The sequence below is a fragment of the Ranitomeya imitator genome, chromosome 1 (assembly GCF_032444005.1).
Source record: "Ranitomeya imitator isolate aRanImi1 chromosome 1, aRanImi1.pri, whole genome shotgun sequence".
NCBI lineage: Eukaryota > Metazoa > Chordata > Amphibia > Anura > Dendrobatidae > Ranitomeya > Ranitomeya imitator.
In genome coordinates this window covers 721,576,197-721,604,173 of record NC_091282.1, presented here as the reverse complement: position 1 = coordinate 721,604,173, position 27,977 = coordinate 721,576,197, and the positions used below count along the sequence as shown (strand labels likewise).

The 27,977-nt window shown below is 45.4% G+C and overlaps 1 protein-coding gene across 1 annotated transcript in view; it reads right to left on the bottom strand.

Annotated features, from left to right (window-relative positions):
- The window catches only part of DPH6 (diphthamine biosynthesis 6), a 127,626-nt gene that overhangs the window by 9,097 nt on the left and 90,552 nt on the right, over window positions 1-27,977 (bottom strand). The window contains exons 11-14 of the mRNA XM_069732510.1: window positions 25,515-25,644; window positions 22,921-23,098; window positions 7,958-8,194; window positions 5,864-6,236 (exon numbers count right to left, since the gene is read on the bottom strand). Of these exons, the coding sequence (XP_069588611.1) occupies window positions 5,864-6,236; window positions 7,958-8,194; window positions 22,921-23,098; window positions 25,515-25,644 (918 nt within the window). The remainder of the gene's footprint in view (window positions 1-5,863; window positions 6,237-7,957; window positions 8,195-22,920; window positions 23,099-25,514; window positions 25,645-27,977) is intronic.

Sequence of the window (27,977 nt, the reverse complement as noted above, 5' to 3'; positions counted from 1 at the left end):
CTGGCCAATATACTACGTGACTGGGCAATATACTACGTAGCTGGGCAATATACTACATGACTGGCCAATATACTACGTAGCTGGGCAATATACTACGTGGCTGTGCAATATACTACGTGGCTGGGCAATATACTACGTGACTGGGCAATATACTACGTGGCTGGGCAATATACTACGTGACTGGCCAATATACTACGTAGCTGGGCAATATACTACGTGGCTCTGTGCTGTATACTACGTCACTGGGCAATATACTACATGACTGGCCAATATACTACGTGGCTGGGCAATATACTACGTGGCTGGGCAATATACTACGTGGCTGGGCAATATACTACGTGGCTCTGTGCTGTATACTACGTCGCTGTGCAATATACTACGTGGCTCTGTCCTGTATACTACGTCGCTGGGCAATATACTACGTGACTGGGCAGCATACTACGTGGCTGTGCAATATACTACGTGGCTCTGTCCTGTATACTACGTCGCTGGGCAATATACTACGTGGCTGGGCAATATACTACGTGACTGGGCAATATACTACGTGGGCTGGGCAATATACTACGTGGCTGGGCAATATACTACGTGACTGGCCAATATACTACGTAGCTGGGCAATATACTACGTGGCTGGGCAATATACTACGTGGCTGGGCAATATACTACGTGACTGGCCAATATACTACGTAGCTGGGCAATATACTACGTGGCTCTGTGCTGTATACTACGTCACTGGGCAATATACTACATGACTGGCCAATATACTACGTGGCTGGGCAATATACTACATGACTGGCCAATATACTACGTGGCTGGGCAATATACTACGTGGCTGGGCAATATACTACGTGGCTGGGCAATATACTACGTGGCTGGGCAATATACTACGTGGCTCTGTGCTGTATACTACGTCGCTGTGCAATATACTACGTGGCTCTGTCCTGTATACTACGTCGCTGGGCAATATACTACGTGACTGGGCAGCATACTACGTGGCTGTGCAATATACTACGTGGCTCTGTCCTGTATACTACGTCGCTGGGCAATATACTACGTGGCTGGGCAATATACTACGTGGCTGGGCAATATACTACGTGGGCTGGGCAATATACTACGTGGGCTGGGCAATATACTACACGGCTGGGCAGTATACTACGTGGCTGGGCAATATACTACGTGACTGGGCAATATACTACGTGTCTGTGCTGTATACTATGTGGCTCTGTGCTGTATACTACGTGGCTGGGCAATATACTACGTGACTGGGCAATATACTACGTGACTGGGCAATATACTACGTGACTGGGCAATATACTACGTGACTGGGCAATATACTACGTGGGCTGTGCAATATACTACGTGCACATGCATATTCTAGAATACCCGATGCGTTAGAATCGGGCCACCATCTAGTTATATATAATATTTTACAGTTTAAAATTACAAAAAAAAATGTTATTTTTGCAACACCTTTCCATTTTTGCATCTTTGTGCCTTACATATACATAGGTACAATCTTCTGATGGCTCCTCTTTATGGCTTAAAGTTAATCTGTCACCAGATTTTCACTACCGGATCTCAGTCCAGCATGATATATAGGCAGAGACCATAATTCCAGTAATGTCACTTACTGTGCTGCTTGCTGTAGTTTTGATAAAATAACTGCTTTATCTGCTGCAGATCTACCAGTTCTGAGCCCTATATAACCCCGCCAACACCACTGGTTGGCAGCTCTCTGTGTACACTGCGCATAGGCAGTAAACTTTCAATTTTGTGGAGGGGGCGTAGTTGGACTATCAGGCAGCAGGTTCAGTAGTCCTCTAGTGAAAAATCTCCTGCTGATAGAACTCTGATTTTGTCAAAGCTACAGCAAACAGCCCAGTAAGTGACACGTTGCTAGAATCAGGGTCTCTACATTATGCTACTTTCAGATTAGGTGGCAAAAACCTGGTGACACATTCCCTTTAAGGTGGCTATACAACTGAGATTGGTGGTTGAGCATTTGATTGGAATAATTAAGCTGCTGATAGACTCTCCCGGTCCCCCAAAATCAGTGTTTGGGCCAACGTTTGTCCAATGTCTATGGCCACCTTTAGTTGTTGCTTTGTGAAGTGTAGTTTCACCCCCACAATGCATTGCTTTCTAGTAATAGGAATCAAGGAGAATTCCGAATTTTGGTTTCCGCAGCAGGAAGGATAGCCATCCCGTAGCTGCTTGTAGTAGCCTTCTGCTAAGACTCACATCCCTAAACACAAAGGTGAGAGTGCCACAAAGATGTGAACGGAAGACTAAGTAGCGGCCCTGTGGAATAGAAGAACAGACGTCTGGAGGAGCAAGACCCAGGAGGCCTCAACCCTGGGAGGGGAGCGAGCCATCCTAGCTTAGACCGACCTTCCTCATCGACAGATCGAAACCAGAGCGCAATGTCCAGAAAGACGGGTAGATCTGCACAACTCTACGTCAGATTATTGGTGCTGCCGATTGCTGAAGATGCCAATTGATTAGACATACGGTTTTATTCGATGCATTTCGAAGTCTAATACACTTCTTCCTCAGGTAAAAATACATCCTGGAACACGTGGACTGTTTTCTTTTATAAGTGGTTTGACGACTGGTGGATCCACAGCAGCTGAGTAACATTCTAGAACACACAACTCTATGGATCAGAGGAGCATAATCGGCTATTCCTAATTCTGAATGGTTATCGGATAATCTTCTTCAGATTGTGTGAGAGCCTGTCAGAAGAACAATCGCCTCCTGCACCTCGCCTGCTCTGACTGAGAGCTAAGTTAGCGTCTAACCTACCAAAGAGAAGACCGGTCCGAGACTCGGACACCTACCTGCCTTCAGCCGACACTACGTGAAACTGAAGGGGCCTGGTGCAACAGGAGAGGTATCGTCTGCTGGGGAGCACCCAACGTTTTTATGAAGGCCATAATATCAACTAATACCTCACATATATTTATATGTGTTTTTTGCACTTTTTATCCTTCAGGGTGCAGTTGGGCCCAGATGGCTCTGTAAACTGTGGCCTCTGTTCACACAGGATGCTTTTGGTCAGCACTGGGCAGCCCGCCTGTTCTAAGAGTATGGGCGTCATTAATAGGCTGTGAGGCACATGCTCTGCATTGCCTGTATGCGAACAGCGCCACACGCAGATTATTTTTTGTGCACTAATGTACCAGACAGCCACCCCCTCCATGGATTGGCAGGTTGAGAGTGGCTGTCTCATCGGTATTACTGCACCTGTGCGGCTCTCAGGTCTCCTGTCCAGGGGTCACATATTTCCCACATGGCCAGTGGACTAGGTCCTGGATATTGATCCCACCATCTCTAGTTGAAATTAATAATTCAATCATCTGCCTGGTTATTCAGCCATATGCCCCATATCACACATGGCTCTATAGTTTGTCCCACAGGACTCTGGACACATCAGCTAAAAGATAAAAACTTAGATCTAACCCTATAGAAACTGTATCAGAAAAAGACAAAATGAAGGAACTCGATTTTATAGGTGTTTTTTTGCCCATTGCAAATATTTAGCGTGCTGTGTCTTTTGTAAAGGGATAAGTATGTGAAGACTTGGAATAAATCTGCATCTCATAATAATCTTTATTTTTATATAGCGCTAACATATTCCGCAGCGCTTTACAGTTTGCACACATTATCATCGCTGTCCCCGATGGGGCTCACAATCTAGAATTCCTATCAGTATGTCTTTGGAATGTGGGAGGAAACCGGAGTGCCCGGAGGAAACCCACGCAAACACGGAGAGAACATACAAACTCTTTGCAGATGTTGTCCTGAGTGGGATTAGAACCCAGGACCCCAGCGCTGCAAGGCTGCAGTGCTAACCACTGCGCCACCGTGCTGCCCATCAAAAAAGGTAATGGACGCACCTCGCTAGCAGGCACCAACGTATTAAGGTACCGTCACATTTAGCGATGCTGCAGCGATATAGACAACGAGCCGATCGCTGCAGCGTCGCTGTTTAGGTCGCTAGGAGACGTCAAACACCGGCAACAGCAGAAAAATGCAGGAGCGATCCAGTGACGTACTTATCGTTCACGCTCCATTGAAAACCACTGCAGGCATCGTTGCTTTTGCTATCAAACATGACGAATCACGCCGACCTGACGACCAAATAAAGTTCTGGACTTTCAGTGATGACCAGCGATATCACAGCAGGATCCAGATCGCTGCTGCGTGTCAAACACAACGAGATCGCTATCCAGGACGCTGCAACGTCACGGATCACTGTCGTTCTCGTTGGAAAGTTGTTCAGTGTGAAGGTACCTTAAGTAACCTTTCCCAAAAATATATGAGGTAATGATGTCTTCCCCCTCACACGGGCACCAGGAGAGTGACATCAGCATTAAGCACAAATCCACACCCAGCCGATGGCGCCACACTGCAATACTACGTCATGCGGGAGAGTCAGCGCCCTCCAGATACTATGCTACATAGCTTACACACCTCCGTACAACAACCAGGGACCAAAATGATCCCTTCCCTTGTGCAAACAGGTGCTGTATCATCACTGATAGCACAATATGCTACCGATTTATAACTGACCGCTGCCTCCATCAGTGATTGATGGCCGCTAGGTGGCTGTAAATCAGCGGTGAATGGCAAAGAGAGGCCGAGGTCTGGTACAACAGGCCAGGGGACCTGTCATGGCAATATATTGCCTTAAAAGCAGATCTGCAATCAGAATGTGGCAGCCGCCATAGTAAATACTAAGAAAATAAAGTCTAGAAGTGTTAAGATCAACAAGATTCAAAATATCCCATTTTCCCCTTTTTGCAATACTAACAAAATTGCAAAATACTGAATTTATACAAAATGGCATTTCAGCCAGAAAAATAACTGCAAAGTGCTGTCTCTCTTATGTCTAATCTGCTGGTCGCTGTCTGTTGTCAAGTGTCATCCGTCCCTAGCAGCAGCAGATGGCGAAACAGATAAGAGGAAGCGTGCATCTCTGCTCCTGCTCTCCTGTCTGTTATAAGCCATACAGGCGTGAGCTTTCAGTTTAGGGCAGGCATGTTGTTTTACAATGGCACAGCAATGCATGCTGGGAAGTGAGGGCAATAAAGCTCCAGCACCCATAGTGCTGGCAGTATTCTGATGAAGTGGAAATCACCCATTGAAAAAGTGTATGAGAATATAGACCGATCCTGGATGTATTACACTGGTATGCTAGTTTTAACTAATAGGGTAAGAGGGCAGAAACAACAATTTTTTCGACAGGTTTGATGAGAAAGGACAGATAGGTTTAGGTATTTAGTAATATTACAAGTGCTCTTAATTAGACATCAATGAGGAGAAGAACTGGAGAGGGAAAAAAGCACAAATAGGGTGTTATCTGGGTATACAGAATTAGAGGTGATGCATAATGATGCTCACCTGGTATGTGCACACAAACACCGATAAACTGCAGATAAACTGGACACAAATGGGTTAATCTGCACTGCCGTGAAGAAATAAAAGATACAAACTCCAAGTACAGGCGGTTTATTCGTCAATGCGTTTCGAAGTTTTCAACTTCTTCATCAGGTGGTTTGTCCTGATGAAGAACTTGAAAACTTCGAAACGCATTGACGAATAAACTAACTCCACTCTATAAGCAGCAACGGCATGACCCCATAATGTTACTGGCAAACTCACGGAAGTTACAGACAGAGCAGACCCCAGATGCCAGCCGCTCTGTTCTGTAAGGCTGCACGGAGCTACATGCTACTAGTCTGCTCCATCATATAAAGGATGAGTGTTGGTCACACATACAGCGCAGAACACAGAGAAAAATAGGAAATAAGCAGGACTTTACATAATGCCGCATATAGCATGTCCGAGCATTCACTCACCTGCTATTAAGCTCTGCAAGTGTACAGCGTCACTACGGTGGAAAACTCGGCAGCATATTGGAATGAGAGGAGAATTTTGGGGAAATTCACTGGATACTTCGTGGAGGACAGTCTTCACCGTTTGGCGAACATTACACCAGTCCAAGGGATCAGCCCGAGGTGCGGGAACAGAAAGGGACAGTACAAGAGAGGCGCACGTCTCACAGCTGGATACAGAGCCACGGAGGGTGACCTGGAATCCGGGACTTTTCTCAGTCACTGATATATTTCTTCTGCCATTGGGATCACTGACAGCAGCGATGACATGCCACTCCACCACAGCGCCACGTGGGAGCCTGGGCACCACAGCCACCATAAGGGAAGTGTGGCCATCCTAAAGGGAGGATACAGGCGTACGATCAGTGGATCATAGTAATATAATTATAAAAGTATAAGTATAAAAGAGGCACAACTGCATAAATACGACATTATACATGATTTATGCTCTCGTTCCTCATAGTCACATCAGGTCCATTGCTATTGTACGCGGCTAGAAATAAGAAGTCTACAGACAATGACACAATAAGAATACGGCAGCATTTGTCCCTTATGCTAATAAAAAAATATATATATTCTTGAGTATTTATTTCCCACGCCTCTATATTAAAACGAGCAGCCTACTGCATTATTCCATGTATCCCCAAAAACTCAAGGATGTCCTAAACAACGCTCTCTTGGCCTCCAGCTGGAGAACTGGGGCCTACGGTATAGAGATGGGCGAACCCCAACAGTAAAGTTCGCCATTCGTATCGAACACTGAACCACGGACTTCACCAGGAAGTCTGTGTTACTGTTCGGGTTCGGCCACCCGAACACCCGGTGTTTCTCGTTCTGTCAAACACTGCTCCTGATCAGCAGTAAAATCATTACCGCTGGTCAGACAGCCACAGTTCCCAATTTATCAAATGACAGCATGAGCCTACAGCTGTGATCAGAGGTAAAAAGTTTACCTCTGGTCACTGGCATCGGCTGGTGGGACTACTGCTCCTATCAGCCTATGCCACAGTGAAAGCAGGCGATGGCTGATGGGAGTATTCATCAGCCGGCACCTGCACTCTAAATAAATTTAAAAATCGTCATGAGTTCCCTAGTATTTTTGATAACCAGCCAGGCAAAACTCACAGCTGGGAGCTGCAACCCTCAGCTGTCAGGTTTAGCAAGGCTGGTTATCAAGAATAGAGGGATCCCCGCCCTGATTTTTTTTTAAATTATTTAATAGCCAGTCAAGTCAAGCTAAAGCAGACAGCTGGGGGCTGGTATTCTCAGGCTGATTAGTGGCCATGGTCATTGCCCCCCCCCCAACTTAAAAATAGTCCACAGCCACCTGGAAAAGGCATATCCATTAGATGCGCCAATTCTGGCACTTTGCCTGGCTCATCCCACTTGCCTTGTAGCTGTGGCAAATGAGGTTTATATTTGTGGGGTTCATGTCAGCTTTGTATTTGTCTGGTGACATCAAGCTTTAGCTTGGCTGGTTGTTAATTTAAAAAAAAAAATCAGGGTGAGGGTTGCAGCCCCCAGCTGTGAGTTTTGCCTGGCCAGTGATCAAAAATGCAGGGGAACCCAGAGCATTTTTGTTCTTTTAATTAATTATTTATACTCCCATCAGCCGCCTGCTCTCACTGTCATTAGCGGCAGCAAGCATAGGCTGGTGGGAGCAGTAGTCCCATCAGTCGACGCCAGTGACCGGAAGTAAACTTTTTACCTCCGATCACAGCTGCGTACTGATGCTGTCATTGGACAGCATGGGAACTGCGACTGTCAGACTGGCGGTAATGATTTTACGGCTGATCAGACACAGTGTTTGCCGCGCTGTCATGCACATGACAGAGTGGACAACACTGGATGTTTGGGCCCCTCATTCAACTGAATGGGTTCGGGTACCTTGAACCCAAACTTTTTTTTTTTTTTTAACTGTTTGGCCGAACCCAAACATCCAGGGGTCTGCCCATCTTAACTAGGGATATGTTTGCAGAATGTTCCAGGATCTTTTCCACAATCGGGCCTTGCAAAGCGCAATGTAAAAGATGCTCAATGATAGCTTCTGGGCTTTACCTCATTTTCAGGAGCAGATTCCCATGCTTCCATAGCACGGCGTATGTAGGAGATCTGAGTCACATAGCAATGGGCAACCAGAACATGACTGGTAGAAGTGCCAGGACTTATCGCAGCCAAGACCTTGCCAACATGGTGCAGGGAGAGATGGCTCTGCGCCACAATTCCTCCAGGAATAAGCTGCATCGTGCACGGTATTAGCGCAATCTGTCCTGCGCAGAAAACCACACCACCAACCTGAAATGGAAGCAGAAAATCAATTTTCAGAATGCCATCCACATGCCTGATTCACTGATCACCAATTCTGAGCAAAATCCAAAAATGCAATCTAATATTTTATTTAGACAGCGAAGTCTTATTCAGTATATGCTCAGAAGCACATGGGCAGCCCCCTGTTAATCCGCGGGTCATCCTTTCCAGGGACAGGCAAACATTAGCAATTGGAATAAAACTCCATTTACAAGATTGCTCGTTCTCGATAATCATGTAGTGTAAACAGGCTGCCGATCACTCGAGAAACGAGCAAAACGCTAATTGAATAGCTGAACATACGTTCATCGTCTTCAGCAGCACATTGTCCTGTGTAAGAAAGATGTGTGCTGCCGAGAACAATGCCAGCCCATGCGCACTGGGTGAATTACTGCAGATTTAGCAACCATTGCTTACCCTGGACTGCCTGTGCACACAGGATGTTAAACCACCGCCAGATATGTTGGAGGGATCGTTTAACATTGCACCAAAAAGTTCAACATCCCTGAGCTGCAATCAGAGGAAGGTCTGTTGTTAAAGAGGTTTTCCAGTTTTGGAAAACCCCTATCCTCCGGATGCCATTTGTCTAAAAAAAAAAAAAAAAAGAACCCTAATCATCCTCCCCAGGTCCAATGCTAAGTCTCAACCATTGCTTCTGGTGTGTGTTATCAGCAGCGCTGACGTCACGATGACAGCACTGCGGCCAATCAGTGAGCTCAGCAGTTCTGAGCGGCTTGTGCTGTCTACTTTGGCAGAGCTGCTGAGCTCATTGATTGGGTGCAGCCAATAACAGACACTAGGAGCAAGAGTGCTAGACCTGGGGAGGGTGAGTAAAGGAAAATTTGGGGAGGCTTTTTAATTAAACTGCAATTAGAGGACAGAGATTTTCTGATAATGGGAAATCTTTTTACGGCCGAAACGTCACCCATGAGATTATAAATAACAGCAGATCTAGTGAGCGCTAGATCGCTAACGTCGTGTTCACCCCCTGCATCAATAGCTGATGAATGGGACGGATGTAGAAAGCTCATACACATGTAGAGCCACCCCACAAAGCAGCTCGTCCTCAGCCACTAATTATTAGGACTGGTAATTATTACCGCCATTGGGACGGGGGTGTAGGTTACATCACACACACAATATACATGGTATTGGCTTCAGTCCCTGGTTCCCAGCCATGTCACAGATTTCATCCTTTATTCCTATTTAGTCTTCTCTATAGAAAAAGAGCAAAAAAAGTATCCTAAATGTTAATTAATGTATCCATAACCATGAACTGTGGCCTTTATTTGCATATGTCCGCAATGAACGTCGTCCCTTCCAGCACAGCAGGGATTACCAATAGCAAATGCCACCTCGCCGTCCTGTTAGGACAGAAATCCTCTAATTTCTTCCTCTGTGTGACCCCACATAGATGAGCTGTCTGTAACTAAGGCTGCTCCACATCAATACCCAATAACCGGAATCCAGCTGATAAATGCAGCGCCGTGCCTGCAGAGCGTGCTCTTATCCGGGGGTCAGAGGGCAGCCAATACTCAATATGGAGGCCGGCATGTCCCCTTCATCTGGCTGCATCCCCTCAGTGGGCATCTCTGTGCATACTGAGTGACACTGAGCCCGCTCCCCTGCAGGGCACCCGTCATCTGATAGTGATGACAGGGGACAAGCACACAGTGCCATCATGGGCTCCGCACCCTACAGCAGACCACCAGCACTGACGCAGGGAGGCTTCATACCTAGATCCTAGCAGAAAATGACCTGGGTAAATATCAATGATGAGGTGGGGGCAGCATGTAAGTGGCTTCCCCCGGAGACCTAACCTCTGGCCTTGGCTCAAACCCAAATCAATAAAAGCTGTAACCTGCAGCATCAGATCCCTAACGGGATTAGGGACCTTCTCATCTCACAGTGTGTGATAATCCTGCCGGTAATTAGACTAATAGAAGCCGTCCCTGCAGGGAGCGAGCCATGCCGAGTGCAGAACACACATGCAGCCACTCCAGCTGGCACAGGGCACATCTGCACGCTGCGTCCACTACCAGCCAGAGGCCGAGGGGACCCCACTGCACATAGTGTTACATAGTGGGGACATGCGCACTACATTCCCCTGCCGACAACCATTTACCTGCACATTAATGTGGAAAATAATGGCATGTCCTCTCCAATTCAGACACATCATTGTGTGTGCGGCCAAGAATACAAGGTGTAAGCATGGGCAAAGTGTGGAAGAGGAATGGATCTATACACATGTACATACACATACCTCAATTCTGGCTAGTATTTACCGTACTTAATAATATACATTATATATATATATATATATATATATATATATCTATATACACATACACAGAAAGATAAAGACATATGTCTGAATATACACACGAATGCACAGAAATCACATCATATACAACCGATTTTCCCCTCAAAAAATTAAAGTTATTCCTACCATATGACATTTTAGGACTCAGACTAAATCAAATTATATTAATTGCCAGACTTCTGCAGATTGCCAATGGCTAAAATATAGACAGTATATTCATTGTCTTGGCGTTTTGTACATTACGCTGTCTCCTCTTCAAAGATGCGGGGTGCTTAAGGGTGTGTGTGTGTGTGTATATATATATATATATATATATATATATCAAAATATTCCTGAAAATGTTATATATAAATATATGTATTCACAGACTTTCACGAATATATATATATATATATATATATATATATATATATATATATATACATATACATAAACACACACACACTAGCTGTACTACCCAGCTTCGCCTGGGTTAATAACTGCTGTTAGCAAAGTAGAATTTATTCTGCACACAAAAACCACAAAACAAATAGATAGAAATGTGATTATTCAAACGCAAAAACTAAGTTCATTGGCTCCTGATGAAGCAGCTCTTGTTTTCATGTCTGCAAGCGTCGCTTCCCTCTCCTCAGAAAGTTCATTGGCCCTTGAGGAAGCAGCTCTTGTTCACTTGTCTGCAAGCCTCGCTTCCCTCTCCTCAGAAAGTTCATTAGCTCTTGAGGAACCAGCTCTTGTTCTCTTGTCTGCAAGCCTCGCTTCCCTCTGCTCTGAAAGTTCATTGGCTCTTGAGGAAGCAGCTGCTGTTCTCATGCGTGTCAGCCTTGTTTCTCAGTCTTCACATTTTTCATTGTCCCGTAATGCAGCTTTTCTTTTCGTATCAGCTGACATTCGGGCCATGGAATTCCTTTTCTTATGAGGCATTATTGTGGTAAAAATACTGTAACTGGCAGTTTCTATATCCTCTCACATAGAGGTAATATGACTGATATCAGCTTTTCCACCAACACACCCTAACTGACATGCTATTACCTCACACAAGTTTTGTTAAACTATGAATGTCCTTTGTTGCCTATACTAACCAATCAGAGCTCAGATTAATTAACTGTAGCAAAATAGAAACTGAGCTGTGATTGGGTGCTATTGGCAGCCTGATAAATCCTCAGCCAACAGGAAGCCCACCACCCTGGTAGTATATATTAGCTCACACACACACATAATAGACAGGTCTTGTGACTGACATTGTTGCTCTTGTAGTTTGTCTGCTTATTAATCAGATTTTTATTTTTGAAGGACAATACCAGACTTGTGTGTGTTTTAGGGCGAGTTTCATGTGTCAAGTTGTGTGTGTTGAGTTGCGTGTGGCGACATGCATGTAGTGACTTTTGTGAGATGAGTTTTGTGTGGCGACATGCGTGTAGCAACTTTTTGTGTGTCGAGTTGCATGTGACAGGTTAGTGTAGCATGTTGTGTGCAGCAAGTTTTGCGCATGGCGAGTTTTGCACGTGGCGAGTTTTGCGCGTGGCGAGTTTTATGTGTGGTGCATTTTGAGTATGTGCAAGTTTTGAGTGAGGCAACTTTTGCATGTGTTGCAACTTTTGTGCATGTGGCAATTTTTCCGCATGTGCAAGTATTGCGTGTGGTGAGTTAATTGGCCCTTGAGGAAGCAGCTCTTGTTTTCATGTCTGCAAGCCTCGCTTCCCTCTCCTCAGAAAGTTCATTGGCTCTTGAGGAAGCAAGTTTTTTGGTGAGTTTTGCACGTGTGGCGAGTTTTGCGTGAGCCTAGTTTTGCAACTGTACGGTATATACTCTTTGGTGCCATCGCTCTCACTCTTTAAGTCCCCCTTGTTCACATATGGCAGCTGTCAATTTGCCTCCAACACTTTTCCTTTCACTTTTTCCCCATTGTGTAGATAGGGGCAAAATTGTTTGTCGAATTGGAACGCGCGGGGTTAAAATTTCGCCTCACAGCATAGCCTAGGATGCTCTCGGGGTCCAGACCGAGGCCAAAATTTTGTGGCTGTAGCTGCGACGGTGCAGATGCCAATCCCAAACATACACACATACATACACACACACATTCAGCTTTATATATTATATATATATACTAGCTGAAGAGCCCGGCGTTGCCTGGGCATAGTAAATATCTGTGGTTAGTTATAGCACCTCACTTCTCTTATTTTCCCATCACGCCTCTCATTTTCCCAATCACATCTTTCATTTTCCCCCTCACATCTCTCATTTTCTCCCTCACACCTCTCATTTTCTCCCTCACCCCTCTCATTCCCCCCCTAACACTTCTCATTTCGACCTCACATCTGTCATTTTCCGATCACGCCACTATTTTCCCTAACTCCTCTCATTTTGCACTCACACCTTTTCATTTTCACCTCACACCTCTCATTTTCACCTCAGTATATACATGTTTGTCATCTCCCTTATATATAGTATACACCTGTATGTCATCTCCTGTATATAGTATATACCTGTATGTAATCTCCCCTGTATATAGTATATACCTGTATGTCATCATCTCCTATATATAGTATATACCTATATGTCATCTTATTCTATATATAGTATATACCTGTATGTCATCTCCTCCTGTATATAGTATATACCTGTGTGTCATCTCCCCTGTATATAGTATATATCTGTGTGTAATCTCCACCTGTATATAGTATATACCTGTATGTCATCTTTTATATATAACATATACCTGTATGTCATCTCTGTTGTGAATTCTGTGGCTGAATTCACTCCTGTGGTCACAAGTGGTACTGCAGCTTCTGAGCTTCCGCCCTCAGGTGTTCTGGTGAGCTCGTTAACTGCTTCATTACTTAACTCCGCCTGATGCTGCTATCCTTGCTCCTTGTCAATGTTTCAGTGTTGGATCTGAGCTTCTCCTGATTGTTCCTGTGACCTGCTGCTCTGTATAGCTAAGTGCTTTTTGCTTTTTTGTTGCTTTTTTTCTGTCCAGCTTGTCTTTTGTTTTGCTGGAAGCTCTGAGACGCAAAGGGTGTACCGCCGTGCCGTTAGTTCGGCACGGTGGGTTTTTTTTTTTGCCCCCTTTGCGTGGTTTTGCTTTAGGGTTTTTTGTAGACTGCAAAGTTCGCTTTACTGTCCTCGCTCTGTCCTAGAATATCGGGCCCCACTTTGCTGAATCTATTTCATCCCTACGTTTTGTCTTTTCATCTTACTCACAGTCATTATATGTGGGGGGCTGCCTTTTCCTTTGGGGAATTTCTCTGGGGCAAGTCAGGCCTATTTTTCTATCTTCAGGCTAGCTAGTTTCTTAGGCTGTGCCGAGTTGCCTAGGTAGTTGTTAGGCGCAATCCACAGCCGCTTTTAGTTGTGTTTAGGATAGGATCAGGTGTGCAGTCTACAGAGTTTCCACGTCTCAGAGCTCGTTCTTGTATTTTTGGGTATTTGTCAGATCACTGTGTGCGCTCTGATCGCTAAGCACACTGTGTTTCTGGATTGCCTTCATAACACCTGTCATTAGCAAACATAACAGTACAAGGAGCCCAAACTAATGATTCTCAATAGAGGGAAAGAAAAAGTTCTGACATCATTTTTTTTTTTTTTTTTTCTGCTCTGTGTTCACTTTTTTTTTTTCCCCTAGACATTTGGGTGATTCTGGACACAGGTGTGGACATGGAGATTCAGGGTCTGTGCTCTTCAATGGATAATCTCGTTATAAATGTACAAAAAATTCAAGATACTATTGATCAGAAATCTATGTTAGAACCAAGAATTCCTATTCCTGATTTGTTTTTTGGAGATAGAACTAAGTTTCTAAGTTTCAAAAATAATTGTAAGCTATTTCTGGCCTTGAAACCTCATTCTTCTGGTAATCCTATTCAACAGGTTTTGATTATTATTTCTTTTTTGCGCAGCGACCCTCAAGACTAAGCATTTTCTCTTGCGCCAGGAGACCCTGCATTGAGTAGTGTCGATGCGTTTTTCCTGGCGCTCGGATTGCTGTACGATGAGCCTAATTCAGTGGATCAGGCTGAGAAAAATTTGCTGGCTTTGTGCCAGGGTCAGGATGATATAGAAGTATATTGTCAGAAATTTAGGAAATGGTCAGTACTCACTCAGTGGAATGAATCGGCGCTGGCAGCTTTGTTCAGAAAGGGTCTCTCTGAGGCTCTTAAGGATGTCATGGTGGGATTTCCTATGCCTGCTGGTTTGAATGAGTCTTTGTCTTTGGCCATTCAGATCGGTCGACGCTTGCGCGAGCGTAAATCTGTGCACCATTTGGCGGTACTGGCTGAGGTTAAACCTGAGCCTATGCAGTGCGATAGGACTATGACTAGAGTTGAACGGCAGGAATACAGACGTCTGAATGGTCTGTGTTTCTACTGTGGTGATTCCACTCATGCTATTTCTGATTGTCCTAAGCGCACTAAGCGGTCCGCTAGGTCTGCCGTCATTGGTACTGTACAGTCCAAATTCCTTCTGTCCATTACCTTGATATGCTCTTTGTCGTCGTTTTCTGTCATGGCGTTTGTGGATTCGGGCGCTGCCCTGAATCTGATGGATTTGGATTATGCTAAACGTTGTGGGTTTTTCTTGGAGCCTTTGCGGTGTCCTATTCCATTGAGAGGAATTGATGCTACACCTTTGGCCAAGAATAAACCTCAATACTGGGCCCAGCTGACCATGTGCATGGCTCCTGCACATCAGGAAGTTATTCGCTTTCTGGTGTTGCATAATCTGCATGATGTGGTCGTGTTGGGGTTGCCATGGCTACAAACCCATAATCCAGTATTGGATTGGAATTCCATGTCGGTATCCAGCTGGGGTTGTCAGGGGGTACATGGTGATGTTCCATTTTTGTCGATTTCGTCATCCACCCCTTCTGAGGTCCCAGAGTTCTTGTCTGATTATCAGGATGTATTTGAAGAGCCCAAGTCCGATGCTCTACCTCCGCATAGGGATTGTGATTGTGCTATCAATTTGATTCCTGGTAGTAAATTCCCTAAAGGTCGATTATTTAATTTATCCGTGCCCGAACACGCCGCTATGCGCAGTTATGTGAAGGAATCCCTGGAGAAGGGACATATTCGCCCATCGTCATCACCACTGGGAGCAGGGTTCTTCTTTGTAGCCAAGAAGGATGGTTCGCTGAGACCGTGTATTGATTACCGCCTTCTTAATAAGATCACTGTTAAATTTCAGTATCCCTTGCCATTGTTATCTGACTTGTTTGCTCGGATTAAGGGGGCTAGTTGGTTCACTAAGATAGATCTTCGTGGTGCGTATAATCTGGTGAGAATCAGGCAAGGAGATGAATGGAAAACTGCATTCAATACGCCCGAGGGTCATTTTGAGTATCTAGTGATGCCGTTCGGACTTGCCAATGCTCCATCTGTGTTTCAGTCTTTTATGCATGACATCTTCCGTGAGTATCTGGATAAATTCCTGATTGCTTACTTGGATGACATTTTGATCTTCTCAGATGATTGGGAGTCTCATGTGAAGCAGGTCAGAATGGTTTTTCAGGTCCTGCGTGCTAACTCTTTGTTTGTGAAGGGATCAAAGTGTCTCTTCGGTGTGCAGAAAGTTTCATTTTTGGGGTTCATCTTTACCCCTTCTACTATCGAGATGGATCCAGTTAAGGTGCAAGCCATCCAGGATTGGATTCAGCCGACATCTCTGAAAAGTCTGCAAAAGTTCCTGGGCTTTTCTAATTTTTATCGTCGCTTCATCTGTAATTTTTCTAGCATTGCCAAACCATTGACCGATTTGACCAAGAAGGGTGCTGATTTGGTTAATTGGTCTTCTGCTGCTGTGGAAGCTTTTCAGGAGTTGAAGCGTCGTTTTTGTTCTGCCCCTGTGTTGTGTCAGCCAGATGTTTCTCTTCCGTTCCAGGTCGAGGTTGATGCTTCTGAGATTGGAGCAGGGGCGGTTTTGTCACAGAGAGGTTCTGATTGCTCAGTGATGAAACCATGTGCTTTCTTTTCCAGGAAGTTTTCGCCCGCTGAGCGTAATTATGATGTGGGCAATCGAGAGTTGCTGGCCATGAAGTGGGCATTCGAGGAGTGGCGTCATTGGCTTGAAGGAGCTAAGCATCGCGTGGTGGTATTGACTGATCATAAGAACTTGACTTATCTCGAGTCTGCCAAGCGCTTGAATCCTAGACAGGCCCGTTGGTCGTTATTTTTTGCCCGCTTCGACTTTGTGATTTCGTACCTTCCGGGCTCTAAAAATGTGAAGGCGGATGCTCTGTCTAGGAGTTTTGTGCCCGACTCTCCGGGTTTATCTGAGCCAGCGGGTATCCTCAAGGAAGGAGTCATTGTGTCTGCCATCTCCCCTGATTTGCGGCGGGTGCTGCAAAAATTTCAGGCGAATAAACCTGATCGTTGTCCAGCAGAGAAACTGTTCGTCCCTGATAGGTGGACTAATAAACTTATCTCTGAACTTCATTGTTCGGTGTTGGCTGGTCATCCTGGAATCTTTGGTACCAGAGAGTTAGTGGCTAGATCCTTCTGGTGGCCATCTCTGTCACGGGATGTACGTACTTTTGTGCAGTCCTGTGGGATTTGTGCTAGGGCTAAGCCCTGCTGTTCTCGTGCCAGTGGGTTGCTTTTGCCCTTGCTGGTCCCAAAGAGGCCTTGGACACATATTTCGATGGATTTCATTTCTGACCTTCCCGTTTCTCAAAAGATGTCAGTCATTTGGGTGGTCTGTGATCGCTTTTCTAAAATGGTCCATCTGGTGCCCTTGGCTAAATTGCCTTCCTCCTCTGATTTGGTACCTTTGTTCTTTCAGCATGTGGTTCGGTTGCATGGCATTCCTGAGAATATTGTTTCTGACAGAGGTTCCCAGTTTGTTTCAAGGTTTTGGCGAGCCTTTTGTGGTAGGATGGGCATTGACCTATCCTTTTCCTCGGCTTTCCATCCTCAGACTAATGGCCAGACCGAACGAACCAATCAGACCTTGGAAACATATCTGAGATGTTTTGTTTCTGCAGACCAGGATGATTGGGTGTCCTTTTTGCCGTTGGCTGAGTTCGCCCTTAATAATCGGGCCAGCTCGGCTACCTTGGTTTCTCCATTTTTTTGCAATTCTGGGTTCCATCCTCGTTTCTCTTCAGGACAGGTTGAGTCTTCGGACTGTCCTGGTGTGGATTCTGTGGTGGATAGGTTGCAGCAGATCTGGACTCAGGTAGTGGACAATTTGATCTTGTCCCAGGAGAAAGCTCAACTTTTCGCTAATCGCAGACGCCGTGTGGGTCCCCGACTTCGTGTTGGGGATCTGGTTTGGTTATCTTCTCGTCATATTCCTATGAAGGTTTCCTCTCCTAAATTTAAACCTCGTTTTATTGGTCCGTATAGGATTTCTGAGGTTCTCAATCCTGTGTCTTTTCGTTTGACCCTCCCAGACTCCTTTTCCATACATAATGTATTCCATAGGTCGTTGTTGCGGAGATACGTGGCACCTATGGTTCCATCTGTTGAGCCTCCTGCCCCGGTTTTGGTGGAGGGGGAATTGGAGTATATTGTGGAGAAGATTTTGGATTCTCGTGTTTCTAGACGGAAACTCCAGTATCTGGTTAAATGGAAGGGTTATGCTCAGGAAGATAATTCCTGGGTTTTTGCCTCTGATGTTCATGCTTCCGATCTTGTTCGTGCCTTTCATGCGGCTCATCCTGGTCGGCCTGGGGGCTCTGGTGAGGGTTCGGTGACCCCTCCTCAAGGGGGGGGTACTGTTGTGAATTCTGTGGCTGAAGTCACTCCTGTGGTCACAAGTGGTACTGCAGCTTCTGAGCTTCCTCCCTCAGGTGTTCTGGTGAGCTCGTTAACTGCTTCATTACTTAACTCCGCCTGATGCTGCTATCCTTGCTCCTTGTCAATGTTTCAGTGTTGGATCTGAGCTTCTCCTGATTGTTCCTGTGACCTGCTGCTCTGTATAGCTAAGTGCTTTTTGCTTTTTTGTTGCTTTTTTTCTGTCCAGCTTGTCTTTTGTTTTGCTGGAAGCTCTGAGACGCAAAGGGTGTACCGCCGTGCCGTTAGTTCGGCACGGTGGGTTTTTTTTTTGCCCCCTTTGCGTGGTTTTGCTTTAGGGTTTTTTGTAGACTGCAAAGTTCGCTTTACTGTCCTCGCTCTGTCCTAGAATATCGGGCCCCACTTTGCTGAATCTATTTCATCCCTACGTTTTGTCTTTTCATCTTACTCACAGTCATTATATGTGGGGGGCTGCCTTTTCCTTTGGGGAATTTCTCTGGGGCAAGTCTGATCGCTAAGCACACTGTGTTTCTGGATTGCCTTCATAACACCTGTCATTAGCAAACATAACACATCTCCTCCTGTATATAGTATATACCTGTGTGTCCTCTCTCCTGTATATAGTATATATCTGTGTGTCATCTCCCCTGTATATAGTATATTCCTGTGTGCCATCTCCTCCTGTATTAGACCTCGTTCACACGTTATTTGCTCAGTATTTTTACCTCAGTATTTGTAAGCTAAATTGGCAGCCTGATAAATCCCCAGCCAACAGGAAGCCCTCCCCCTGGCTGTATATATTAGCTCACACATACACATAATAGACAGGTCATGTGACTGACAGCTGCCATATTTCCTATATGGTACATTTGTTGCTCTTGTAGTTTGTCTGCTTATTAATCAGATTTTTATTTTTGAGGGATAATACCAGACTTGTGTGTGTTTTAGGGCGAGTTTCGTTTGTCAAGTTGTGTGTGTTGAGTTGCGTATGGTGACATGCATGTAGCGTCTTTTGTGAGATGAATTTTGTGTGGCAACATGCGTGTAGCAACTTTTTGTGTGTCAAGTTGCATGTGACAAGTTAGTGTAGCAAGTTGTGTGCAGCAAGTTTTGCGCATGCCAAGTTTTGCGTGTGGCGAGTTTTATGTGTGGTGCCTTTTGAGTATGTGCAAGTTTTGTGTGAGGCAACTTTTGCATGTGTTGCAACTTTTGTGCATGTGGCAATTTTTCCGCGTGTGCAAGTTTTGCGTGTGGCGAGTTTTCCATGAGGTGAGTTTTGCAATTGTGGCGAGTTTTGCGTGAGCCTAGTTTTTGCATGTGGCGAGTTTTGAGCGGCGACTTTTGTGTTTCGACTTTTATGTTGCGAGGTTGGTGTATGTGTGGTGAAATGTGTGCTGAGGGTGGTATATGTGTTCAAGCACGTGGTAGTGTGTGGCGCATTTTGTGTGTGTGTTCATATCCCCGTGTGTGGTGAGTATCCCATCTCGGGGCCCCACCTTAGCAACTGTACGGTATATACTCTTTGGCGCCATCGCTCTCATTCTTTAAGTCCCCCTTGTTCACATCTGGCAGCTGTCAATTTGCCTCCAACACTTTTCCTTTCACTTTTCCCCATTATGTAGATAGGGGCAAAATTGTTTGGTGAATTGGAAAGTGCGGGGTTAAAATTTCACCTCACAACATAGCCTATGACACTCTCGGGGTCCAGACGTGTGACTGTGCAAAATTTTGTGGCTGTAGCTGTGACGCCTCCAACACTTTTCCTTTCACTTTTTCCCCATTATGTAGATAGGGACAAAATTGTTTGGTGAATTGGAAAGCGCAGGGTTAAAATTTCACCTCACAACATAGCCTATGACACTCTCGGGGTCCAGACGTGTGACTGTGCAAAATTTTGTTGCTGTAGCTGCGACGCTTCCAACACTTTTCCTTTCACTTTTTCCCCATTATGTAGATAGGGACAAAATTGTTTGGTGAATTGGAAAGCGCAGGGTTAAAATTTCACCTCACAACGTAGCCTATGACGCTCTCAGGGTCCAGTCGTGTAACTGTGCAAAATTTTGTTGCTGTAGCTGCGACGCTTCCAACACTTTTCCTTTCACTTTTTTCCCCATTATGTAGATAGGGGCAAAATTGTTTGGTGAATTGGAACGCGCGGGGTTAAAATTTCGCCTCACAACATAGCCTATGACGCTCTCGGGGTCCAGACGTGTGACTGTGCAAAATTTTGTGGCTGTAGCTGCGACGGTGCAGATGCCAATCCCGGACATACACACACACACACACACACACACACACACACACACACACACACACACACAGCTTTATATATTAGATATATGTACACATACATGCACACAACATAAATATACGCACGTCTTTTCATCTAGTCAAACTAACTTATGCCAGTTACATAAGATGTCATCTCTTTTAGGAGAATGGTACCCATCCCATATATAAGATGAAATCTGTGCAGATTTGTGGACTTTGGCAGTAGCTCAGGTGGAAGTAACCCTCGCTGTGTGTGCGCTGTTGGGTGGTGCTCAGTCTTGCTCTATTTGCCTGTCTGAATGCTGAATGCCCCCGTACTGGATGTGCTGTGCAGGGCAGGCAGCGCTGTCACCTCCGCTTTGTCCATGGCGCGCTGATTACCCTCTTTTTTTTTTCCCTGCCGAGCTTCGCTTTGCGAATGCTATCAAGGTCAGAAGCAGTCGCTCAGAAAAACAAAATGAGACCCCCACCTTCCATTCCTTACAATCTGGTATGTGCCTCCCTCCCCTGCAGTGTTTCACTGGGTGCAACCTTCAGGAGAAAGGACCAATCTTCCTGTACGCAGACAGCACGGATTCTTTAAGAAGCATAAAGGGAACGCAGGGACGAGCCTTATATCAGATCTCATCTATAGGCATTTACAATTAAAGCCAAAGACGAGTCAAAAGGAAACTAATGTGTCAATAACCCTGCAAAATGCCCGCTGTACCATCTGCTGCACTGTCAGCTGCACTGTCCACCGCACTTCTCAGAGCCGCAAGATAAGAACAAGCATGTGCTAGTGTGTAAATATTCATCTTCAAGCCACACTCCAAAGATGAGATCCGCCGGGCGACTCTAGAAAACATACAACCCCATACAGTGGAAGGAAGCAAAAGGAGGGAATGGCACCGACACCTTGGATAGGGTGACCCCATAGAAAGCCTCCGTAGTGACCTGCCATCCGCAGATGTCCCATCCGGGGGCTCTAAATATCTGTTTATGAAATACCCAACTATTTACGATTTCTTTCCAGCAAGGGGAACCCTGACAATATTAAGAATGGGGTTTTCAATCACTCTGGGGCACAATTTTTCATTCATTTTCATTTTTAGTTTTGGATTTAATTTTTCATCCTAAGAAAATGATTTATATCAAATGGTAAACGTCAATCCCCCCACCAAAAAAAACAAAGATATTCTTTCCATCTGACATTTTAGGACTACATGAAACCATATAGTGGTCAGCCTTTGGCAGGTAGTTACGGTAATGGTTAATATAAGGACGCTTTCTCCATTGCTTCGGGTGTTTTGAATATTACATCTTCTTGTTTCCTTCAAAAGAGGTGGAGGGTGGGGGAGCTTTAAGAAGGGGACATTATTTCTGCCAAGGTGCCTCCTGTGACCTGCCCGCCGGGGTCTCCTTCCAGGACACTGGAAATACTGACAAACCCCATCACCCCGCATTAAGCGCCTCACTCTAATACCCCTAATTCCAAGGAGTAGCAAGAGCGTCAGCTAAAGGGCACAGTGTCTGACTGACTGATGCTGAAGGGACAGTGTCTACCCAAGGCTGTCACATTCTTCTTCCCATCTATCCAGCCTTTATTTTCTTTTTTTTTTGCAACCAAAAATGACGTGCAAGTGCCGCATTCTACCACTAGGTGGCACTGTGACTCTGCCGCAATAGACACAATGCGATATTTGGAGCTATTTAAGCCAGGCGGCAGCGGCCAGCAAATAAACATGCCTGCTTAGCGCATTTGTCATTCTAGCATCTCACTCGGCACTTACAAGAAAAGCCACCAAACGCACATTTTACATTTACTCTGACACCAAAGTCTCTGATCTGTGCATGCCAGGAACTTACTACAGTTCCTTAAAAAAAAAAAAGTTTTGCAAGTTCTTCAGCGTTGATGCCTTTATTTGGGATAACTTCCCCTAAGGTCACTGACATATACACCGTAATTCTACATATGTATATATTGCTCGGACCTGCCCTGCCGCACGGCATTCACCACGTACCCGTCTGAGTGACAAGATCTGATATCCAGTGACCTGGATAACGCGAGACCCTCTCACATCCACTGGCTAACCTCAATAATAATAATAATCACGGGGGATTTAAATAATCTGAAAAGATGTATTCGGAGTCAAGAGTTTGGTATGGTGCCACGTGATTATCACAAAGTCCCTAGGGGGACAGAGACGTGTCACACTACATTGCACCACCTCCTCTGCTGCCGGCCGCTCTGCCCGGACCGCCCGTTCCCCTTCCTCCTGGATGTCAGATGCTGTCAGTAAGTGAATATTATTAATACCTCTGCACGGACGAGATTAATCAAGGTGCTAAGTGACACTAAGCTTATAGTAATGCCCCGCGTGTCTCGGCTACACGGTGCTGCTCACCCGCACGGCTTGGCTGTAGGGGCCAATGTTAGCAGGGGCCCAGTGGGAAATGCTTTGTACATGCATGGCTATCTTCTCTGGGGGGCAGTCTTCCCCATCAATGACAGGTCTCCGCTGCCAAAAGAGAACATCCATCTTCACGAGGGTATCCTGGGGGAAACAGCATTGCACACAAACCCTGCAAACACATACAAAAAAAACTATTAAGTTATGGAAATAATGGATAAAAAGTAAAAAAAAAATCTTCTGACGTCTTCTACAATGAAAATAAATATCTGCACATTACATTCATTACATTTAGCAACAGCCCAAACGTTAGCCGGCGCTCACATCTTTTTAAAAGAATTGCTTTATTGATCCAGTAGTATAAAAGGTACAACAAATGGTTGAACAAAAAGTAAAAAGGCAAAAAATAAAATATCTGCTGCGCTCCCAGGCAACATGTTTCACACCTGCATGGTCCTTTGTCTAGCCAATACAGGTCTGAAACATGTTGCCTGGGAGCGCAGCGGAATTTTTTTTTTTTTGTGCCTTTTAATTTTTGTGCTGTGTTGTGCTACCATTTTTTGTGCTTTTTATACTACTGGATCAATAAAGCAATTCTTTTAAGAAAAGGTCATTGCAGGGTATGGATGGACTGTTGCTTTTACTGGAGTATTTTGCCTTGCGCCTGGATAGGCGAGCTAATCGCTCCTTTTTCACATTCATAAAGGTAAGTTCACACAGGGCGTTTTTGCTGCGTTTTTTATGCTAATTTTCAGCTGCTTTTTCCATTACCAGCAAAGCCTATGAGATTTCAGAAATCTCATGCACACACATTGTTTTTTTTGTTTGATCAGTATTTTGTGCTTTGCTGCGTTTTTTGGACATAGAGCATGTCACTTCTTTCAGCGTTTTTTGCTGCGTTTTTTCACCCATTGACTTGAATGGGTGTTGAAAAAAATGCAGCAAAAACGCAGGTATTATTATTTGCTGTGTTTTTGCTGCTGAAAATCCAAGGACATTTGCATGGACAAAGAGAAAAAAAAACGCATTAAATAAGCACCAAAACCGCAACAAATATGTAACAAAAAACGCACCTAAACCTGTGTCTTTGATGCAGCTTCTTTCCTGCCAAGAAAATCAGGTTTTGCTGCAGAAAAAAAAGCAGCAAAAACGCCCTGTGTGATCTTAGCCTTACAATTAGTACACACCAGATGACGGGGGGCATAACTAGTCACTGCCTATTGGGTAAAGGCCACTTGCCTGCATAGTGACAGTCATATGCAATGGGGGCATGCATTACATAATTGGGGGTAGTGACAATGCCATGGCAGGGATAGCTGTATAGATACACATACTGGTCTGCTAGTGTATGTGTATATGGGTTAGATATGCATCAGACTTTCCGGATAGAAAATCTGCTGTGTATTATCATATTATCAGCACTGCAGGTGAGTGACCCATAAACTACAGATAAAATACAAAGCAGACCGGCGCAGCAGATTACAAATCCATATCACGTCAATCTGTGCTAAAGACTTCACTATTTGCAATGCAAAAGCTCAGTGTTTCCAAAGCAGAATCCAAAGCTCCAAATTGGCAAATTCATCGTTGCTCGTGTGATTTTTTTTCTAGTTTTGTGCGTTTTGTATGTGTGTTTTTGCTGTATTCATCTTTTTAAAGTCACTTATACATTCGCTCCTTTTTTTTTTTTTTTGTAGTTCCCCATTGTAGGCAGTCTTTAGGCTTTCCAGGTGTTTTCGCCCGATTCTTCCACTTGCTAGTTTTCAATATCATGCAATGTTTTTTGGAGCAAATATCCGCCGGGAATTTTTGCAACATTGTACGTTAAGATGTCGCAAAAGGTAATGTAAAAAATAAAGACCGATGTTGACTCCTTCCACAAGATTCAGCAATCACATCCGCCATTTGAAAGAATTTGGTGCAAATCATAGCAACAAATGCCGCAAGACAAATAAGAAAAGCAACTTTAAAAAATAATACATAAAAAGTGCAAACAATGAATCGGGGGGGAAGGGGGGTCTGCGAGATCAGTAATTTTGTTAAATTGAGTAAAATAGAGAAGAAAAAAAAAAGAGACGTTGCCCATAACAATAGATCAGAAGACCACAGCATTAGCGCAGGTTGGCATGCATCAAAAATGCAAAAAAAAAAGTGCAAATATTTGCTATATATTTTTCTCCGTCATCTCCTATCTCATTAATGGGAAAATCTGTCTTCACTGGAGACCGATTTTACCTGTGAATTGAAAATTTTGAGGATGATAGATCAGTTCGGGAGGTGAAAAGAAAGTGGATTTTACTGATGAGATATATTACAAAAAGTTACTTATTTTCACGTGTTCTATTGATTTACGGAAGAAACAATGGGAACGCCGTGACTAGCAGGTTTGCATGTATCCCAGCGTCAGCGTTATTATGTGAGGTGCTGTTATGGTGGGCATGCTAAGTGAAGTTTTGGCAATAGGTCGGCACTCGGGAGATGTCATCGCCTGGGAAGCTGCACACAAAGATACAAGTCGCTCACTTCTAGCTGCATGCAGTGAAGTACAAGCCATAGCAGCTGCTGAAAGGTAAAGTCAGGGTAGTTACCGAGCAGGGGGAGCCGTAGGGAAGAGCGCTGCATATTCAGTATTGATAGAAGCAAAGTCATCCATGTTTCGGACGTAGACGTGAACCAGCGCGGCGTCGCTCATCTGGAGACCAATCTCATGCGTTTGTACTGCGACAAAGAGCAAATGTACATTTAGTGAACACGTCTCCGTGATCAGCATCTCACTGTCTGGGCCTCCATGCAGCCATTGCACTGGCCTCACACACAGTCACAGGCAGTCACAAGAACCCATCATTTCACAAACATTTCACGACTTGACGTTTTCACGTCAGTTTAAATCAGCTCCGAAGAAATGGGCAAAGCTGTGGCCAAAACGGTCAGTCCGTTACATCAAAGTGTCAGTGTTTTCTGTGGCAGAAATGCTACTCCAGTCTCTGATAAGAAGATGAGCCGAATTCAATAAGTGGCTATTAATCGATTCGGTGCCTTCTACTCCGGCAACACTGAGGTAGTGCGAGTGTGTGGTGCACCAGTCTTAATGAATTGGCTCCAAAGTCCTACCCCTGTTACCTCGCCATCAGCACCAACCACTGCAGAGCAGCACAACAGTCCTCCCCGACAGCAATAAACACTCCAGAGCAGCCCAACAATCCTCCCCGACAGCAATAAACACTGCAGAGCAGCACAACAGTCCTCCCCGGCAGCAATAAACACTTCAGTGCAGCACAACAGTCCACCCCGGCAGCACCAAACACTACAGCGCAGCACAACAGTCCTCCCCTGTAGCACCAAACACTGCAGGGCAGCACAACAGTCCTCCCCTGTAGCACCAAACACTGCAGAGCAGCACAACAGTCCTCCCCGACAGCAATAAACACTGCAGAGCAGCACAACAGTCCTCCCCGGCAGCAATAAACACCTCAGTGCAGCACAACAGTCCACCCCGGCAGCACCAAACACTACAGCGCAGCACAACAGTCCTCCCCTGTAGCACCAAACACTGCAGAGCAGCACAACAGTCCTCCCCTGTAGCACCAAACACTGCAGAGCAGCACAGCAGTCCTCCCCTGTAGCACCAAACACTGCAGAGCAGCACAACAGTCCTCCCCTGTAGCACCAAACACTGCAGAGCAGCACAACAGTCCTCCCCTGTAGCACCAAACACTGCAGAGCAGCACAACAGTCCTCCCCTGTAGCACCAAACACTGCAGAGCAGCACAACAGTCCTCCCCTGTAGCACCAAACACTGCAGAGCAGCACAACAGTCCTCCCCTGTAGCACCAAACACTGCAAAGCAGCACAACAGTCCTCCCCTGTAGCACCAAACCCAGCAGAGCAGCACAGCAGTCCTCCCTGCAGCACCAAACACTGCAGAGCAGCACAACAGTCCTCCCCTGTAGCACCAAACACTGCAAAGCAGCACAACAGTCCTCCCCTGTAGCACCAAACCCAGCAGAGCAGCACAGCAGTCCTCCCTGCAGCACCAAACACTGCAGAGCAGCACAGCAGTCCTCCCTGCAGCACCAAACACTGCAGAGCAGCACAACAGTCCTCCCTGCAGCACCAAACACTGCAGAGCAGCACAGCAGTCCTCCCTGCAGCACCAAGCACCGCATTGCAACACAACAGTCCTCCCCTGAAGAGCAGCACAACAGTCCTCACATGCAGCACCAAAAACTGCAGTACAGCACAACATACCTCTCCAGTACCACCAAACACCGAAATGCAGCACAACATACCTTCCCAGAAGCACCAAACACGCAGTGCAGCTCAACATACCTCTCTAGCAGCACCAAACACCGCAGTGCAGCACAACATACCTTCCCAACAGCACCAAACACCACACTGCAGAACAATATACCTCTCCAGCAGCACCAAGCACTGCACTGCAGCACAACATACCTCTCCAGAAGCAGACACTGACGTGCAGCACAACGTTCACACCAGTGCAGCACTACATCCCTCACAGCAGCATCAAACACCGCAGTGCAGCACAACATCCCTCACAGCAGCATCAAACACCGCACTGCAGCACAACATCCTTCCCAGCAGCACCAAACACCGCAGTGCAGCACAAAATCCCTCCCAGCAGCACCAAACACCACTCTGCAGCACAAGAGGAGGACCCCTGATGCGGCTAGAACAGAACCGCTGCACTTTATAAGCTTTATCCCTAACGCTGCCCGATCTCCTAAATGACAAAGTCACTAGGCTGAAAAAGGAACCCATTTCTGACTCCCACAGACCAGATATTTATGGTATATTTTGTGGATATCCCATATTATACAAGATGGTAATACCCCTGGGCTGTATATGGGGGGGAAGATACAGAGCTTTCATTGTGAGGTATTTTGGCATTTCTTTGCCCTCGAAACCTGGAATAAAGGGACTCCTACAGTATTTATAAAGACCGGAGCACTAAACGTATTCCACCTTGGTGTCCCCTTATTTGTGGGGTGTCTGGAGTGGCTTGACTTCTTTTCTAGGGCTCCACGAGCCAT